The 5,511-nt window shown below is 31.9% G+C and overlaps 1 protein-coding gene across 2 annotated transcripts; it reads left to right on the forward strand.

Moving 5' to 3' along the window:
- Window positions 1–1,719: 1,719 nt before the first annotated feature.
- LOC133819556 (uncharacterized) lies at window positions 1,720–3,683 on the forward strand. 2 transcript variants are annotated; one of them, XM_062252829.1, is made up of 3 exons: window positions 1,723–1,942; window positions 2,017–2,079; window positions 3,141–3,683. In XM_062252829.1, the coding sequence occupies exon 3, from the start codon at window positions 3,145–3,147 to the stop codon at window positions 3,421–3,423; it is 279 nt and encodes a 92-aa protein (XP_062108813.1). In that variant the 5' UTR covers window positions 1,723–1,942; window positions 2,017–2,079; window positions 3,141–3,144; the 3' UTR covers window positions 3,424–3,683. The 2 variants fall into 2 exon arrangements, with proteins under 2 accessions (XP_062108814.1, XP_062108813.1); XM_062252830.1 differs by lacking the exon at window positions 2,017–2,079 and having other exon boundaries at window positions 1,720–1,942.
- The last annotated feature ends 1,828 nt before the right edge of the window (window positions 3,684–5,511 follow it).

A 5,511-nucleotide genomic window follows, 5' to 3' on the forward strand; every position in this document is an offset into this window, starting at 1 on the left:
TCCTTGGGTTAATTTGTTGATGAATTTTGTTCGTTTGGTTCCCTATTCATTTAATATTAATGGCGAGGTCAAGCATGTGTGTTTTCATCTTCAACTTTTTCTTATCTACAAAATATTGACTAACATAAAAAACCTCTTCAACAATACTTGTTGCATTTGAGCTTGGTGTACTACTAACATGACTTGTTTCATTACAATGATCATCATGGCATACATGAGGAAGTGGACCATGGTTTTCTTCAACAGTGTGAGGTGCAGAACTAGAATCAGGAACATTACATATGCATGCACCATCAAAGTAATCATCAAAAGTTCTATTTTCATGACATGGGACATTCAAATTTACCTCAACAAGACCATCATCAATATTGTTTATTTGCCCCTCTTCAACATCACTGCATGTGTCATCATCATCATCATCTAAACCAACATCGTTATCATCGTTTAAACCAGCATCGTCAAAATCATCATCACTAGAAAGGTCTGCAATAGAATCAACCTTTACAGTAGAATCAATATTAGCAACAAGTTTATCCTTAGTGAGTGTATTTTCCATCTTCTTTATCAAACCCACACATAATGGAATTAGATCACGCTCTTGCCATGTAAAGAAACTAACAACGTCTCAACTATTCTTTATTGGAATCAGTTCAATTTCCACCATCGTTGTTACCTTGTAAGTTAATTCTATATCAAAGAGCTTGCGATTGATTTCTGTAACTTCATAAATATGTTCAACTAACTCCTCAAAAGTGAGGTTAATTTGTACCAAACTTGATCTTGATCGTGAGCCATTTGAAATCCATTTCCATGAGTCTTCATTCTTATGTCCATAATCCATCACATAATATTACAATGTTTTTCGATGACATTTGAATAAAAAATACGACAAACAAATAAATATAAAGTGTTGGTATTACTTAAATTGAAATATTATATAAGAAAATTAAAATCTAAAAATTCGATGCCCTGTCTGAAAATTTGATAGTCTGTCTAAAAATTAGATAAGTGGTCGAAATAAATAACATGTCTGAAAATTCGACATGTGGTTTAAAATTTAGACTAGTGGTCGAAAATATTCCACGACTAGTCTAAAATTTAGACAGCTAGTCTGAAATATCAAACAACCTGTCGAAAAATTAGACAGGTTGTCAAAAAATTATGGGTTTCTCTATCCCCGAAAATGGCCGAAACCACCATTAAAATTTTCATACTTTCAAGCATTAAGCTCTATAAAACTCCACAAATAAACTCAATTCCTTACTAATACTTTCAATTTACTAAAAAAATCATCTTACACTTTTAAAATACAAAAACAACATCAAATCTTATTTTTAATAAAAACTCATATAAACTAACTTTGTTGGCCATAATTGTGCAGATGTGTGGTGGTGGTTGTGAAGGGCAGTGGTCCCTGGCGACTATCCTAGGTGGTGGTGGCGGCGGCGTCGGTAGGATGGGGGAGGGTGGTTGTGGGTGGGTGGGTGGGTGAGATGAGTGAGGAAGAAGAAGAAATATTTAGGGTTTTTTTTGTTGTTTTAATTTAATATTATATTATTCTAAGGTAAAAAATGGTAATAACAAAATTTCATCCAAAAACTAATTAAAGTAAGTCAGTGTGCAAAATACATAATAAAAATAATCAATTTCTACCCATTTCTCTTAAAAAAAAAAAAGTATATTGTACTATTATTGGCCGTCTACTTGTTTGCCAGTGTACCCTAATTAGAAAATTAAATCCTAACAGAAAATTGAAAATTAAATCCAACATAGACCTCATTTTCGTCCCTGAACCAGACTGCTACCAGCGGCACCCAGACGACGAGCTCCTCGGGCGACGCTGTACTCCTCGGTCGACTCTGAACCAGACGAAGACGCTCGGACGACGGTGCACTCCTCGGTCGACTCTGAACCAGACGAAGACGCTTGAACGAAGCTTCAGGTATGGTCTCCTGCTTTGTAGATTTAGTTTTGATTCAATAACCGGTCGGTTCTGAACCAAATGAATTTATTTAGTTTGGGAAGATTTGAGGTAACTCAAAGCTAAAATTAACGGCTTCTCCTCAGTCTTCTTGCTCGGTATGTTTGCTGATCTCTTTACTCTTAAATTTAAATAGTATAACAGAAGCATTTTCATTGTATATTTGCACTTAAAATCTGTTTGCATTTTGTTGGTTCTTGTAATTTTCTTTTTGCATTGTTTTGTTGGTTATTTGCATATGGCATCTAAATTGATATAAAAAAAAGATTCAGTCAATTAATATTTATTAAAATATCAACGTACTAATTTTATCAAACCTTTGAATTCAAAGGGAAAAAGAAATAGAAGGAAATAATAATATTTTTTTGAAGCTGGACTCATTTTGTAGTATGAGTAGACTTAAACTTTGGTAATAGAGGAGTGAGATGTGTGTACTTGGGTTTAGCCTGGATGCATCCAAAGCTCCAAGCGAGTGTGTAATGTGTAAAATGGGGTGTGATTCTTTGTATCACATCTTTTGCATTGCTCCACAGCAATAGAGCTTGGTTTGGTTTTAATTTCCATGGTAGAAGGGGTCGAAATTAGAAGTTATGGAATGTGACAATCATGGCAATATGGTGTTCTTTGTGGCCCGAAATGAATTAATAGAGTTTTTGAAACTTTAGTCTTTATTGGATTGAGCCAAGTATTGGGCGGCTCTATCTTCCATGGGTGTTTGATACTTTAGATTTATCTTTATCTAATTTACTTAGGAATTGGTGTATTATTACTTGGCTGTCTTTCTAAGCTGATAACACATCATCTGTTATACCCTTCGGTAGCTCAAATGGTTACGCATGTGCTTTGCTTTCCAAAAAGTTTGAGATTCGAGTCCCTTCTAGGTACCTGCATAACTATTGCTATAGTTTTCTGCTCCCCAAATATTGTAGGTTTGGCGGGGAGCCTAGTTTAAAAAGAAATTTATATCATATGTTATAACTTTGTGCTCTTATTCCTCTTTTGGTGATGTCCTGTTTTGTTTTCATGGTGATTATTTCCATCTAAAAATATGTAAAACATGAAACTGATGTATAGAGAATAGAAATTTAAACTGATTGGGTCAGTGAATCACTTTATTAGCTTTATTTGAAGTGTGATTATTGGATTGATTATGGTGCAGCATAATGGAGGTTCAAGTCCAAGATGCAGTACCTCCTACATCTAGGGTTAAAGTTTCATTTTCACTTGCCTCAGAAACATATTCTGCCAACGCAAATACTGGAATCCTTTCTGAGCAGCTGGTTTCATTGAAAGAGGCAAGCATGGGCATATTGAAAGACTACATCACCAAACATAATGTTCCCAATGATGTCCCTGATGAACCACTTGATGGGAGCTCATCAGAAAACGAGGATGTGCCTGAGAAGCCGCCGGTCAAGTCCAAGAAGACAAAGATAAATTGATGCCCTTCTGTATTATTGGGGCTTAAACCACCAAAAATGTTTATGAAAAGCTTATTTCTGGTGTTGCATTATGACTTCTTCAAGCTCAAACAATATTTTGGCATAGGTTGAATGACAGGTAAGCCTAGCTAGGGATAATTCATGTGCTGTTGTATTTTTGTTGTAGCAATCAATTTCTCAAGTCATTGGGGTTAGTTTTATCGAAACAAATGGCCATGAAAGAAAAAAGAATTGCCGAGAGAGCAGTGTTATTACTTTGATTGGTGGTCTCCAATTGTGTTTGGTTTCTTACTAGCATGCTTCGTAATCTTACTTTTATCTAACTAATTATCAGCCTACTTAGCTTTCCCATAAATAATTATAAATTAGAAAAAAATGCTTTAGTACGAAGGACAGATGTTTTAAGTTCATGTGAGAGTGACACAAAGCATATTAATATTTATGCTGACGTTGAACAAAGTAAAGAATATTTTCATGGATAGGATTCTACTGCTTCAAAACATCACACACAGTAATGTTATAGTTTTCAATCACATTTCTTTCATATGAGATCTACTGCTACTGTTTAAAAAGACATGTCACTAAACGATATAGAGAACAACAAAGCAGGGGATGTATGCCAAGAGGCAGAGATAAATACAATAAAGAATCAAAACCTAATATGTGACCTGTGTGAATGCAGAATATAAAAGTCATCTTTAGATTTATTCACTTGTATAAGATTTATGAAATAGGAAAATATCAAGAAAGAATGTGGAAAATAATGCAGTTTGTATTTCTCATATCATATCCAAAGAATAGTGCTAGGAACCATCATAAATTACATCTAAATATGTATCATCAATTTCTATATAATCTAAATAAAATCAAGTAGTGTGGTGTGTAATATTTAGGTGTAATCAAAATATTAAAGCTGCAATTATTTGTGGATCTAGCACCGGAGACCAATATAAGGTAAACTAGAATAGTTTGATTAATCAGTTTATTTGGGTTGTGCTTCGCCATTGCCATGCATTTTTTTCCTTGTGAACGAGGGATCTGATTTTTTTTTAGAGGTTGTAATAATAATATTATATCTCACCGTGCATAAAAACACAAGTATATTGCTAGTATTGTACTTAATTGCTTTCTTTAAAATGTTTCATGCTTGTCATAAAAAAATATTATACTCATCTTCGACAGATTTGATTGGACCTCTTGAGAAATTATACACTTTGAGATCGATTTTCATAAGTTGACGAACAAGAATTTACAAGTAACTTACTATTTTATTGATTAATTAGAGCGACTGATTTTTTTTAAGGCAAAAGTCCATAATATTTTGATATAGTAGCATTTAAGTTCTTAATTTTTTTTTAAGCCAAAAGTCACTTACGTTAATATATTGGTGCACATTTTCCCTAAGAACTCATTAATTATTTTAATTGATTTTAAAAGTATAAAATTCAAATAAAATTATATTGTTAATTAATAAAAAATATAAATTAATTTAAATAATAAATTAAAAAAATATATTACTTTTTTAAAAAGAAAAAAAAAATTACTTAAAATTACTAAAATAAAATTTTATTCATTAACACATATTTACATATTTACAAAAGTATTTTTTACTTATTAATTAAATTAAAATAGTGTTATTTTATTAGTTCTTACTCACACCAATTGAAGAAGATAAGAATCCAATATATAAAAAAAGTATTATATATTTTAATCTAATAATTGTAATTTCATTTAATTTAGTATATATATTTCCTTCGATATTTTTTAATGGTAATAATAATTTGTAACTTTGGAGACTTCTCAATTATTGTAATAGCTTGAAGATCTCATGAAGCTATCACCAATAGTATGCGGAGAATTCTAGTGGTCACCCTATTGATATTTATTTCTAAACTTAATTTCCAAAATAATATTATATATTTATTTATTGTAATTTTTTTTCTTATTTATTGTTGATAATTATATATTTTTAAATAAATGCAGGGGAGTGCATTGTTGGTACTTGTGGGTTAGCTATTACTTTGTTGGTATGAGATGGTTGAAGGTCATGTTAAAGATGATGCTAATTCGAGTTCCCACAATTTACAT

This window comes from Humulus lupulus, chromosome 2 (genome assembly GCF_963169125.1).
Source record: "Humulus lupulus chromosome 2, drHumLupu1.1, whole genome shotgun sequence".
Classification (NCBI taxonomy): domain Eukaryota; kingdom Viridiplantae; phylum Streptophyta; class Magnoliopsida; order Rosales; family Cannabaceae; genus Humulus; species Humulus lupulus.

Bases quoted from the DNA above. Each gene is read 5' to 3' on its own strand.
- LOC133819556 (XM_062252830.1), top strand. From the start codon at position 3,145: ATGGAGGTTCAAGTCCAAGATGCAGTACCTCCTACATCTAGGGTTAAA.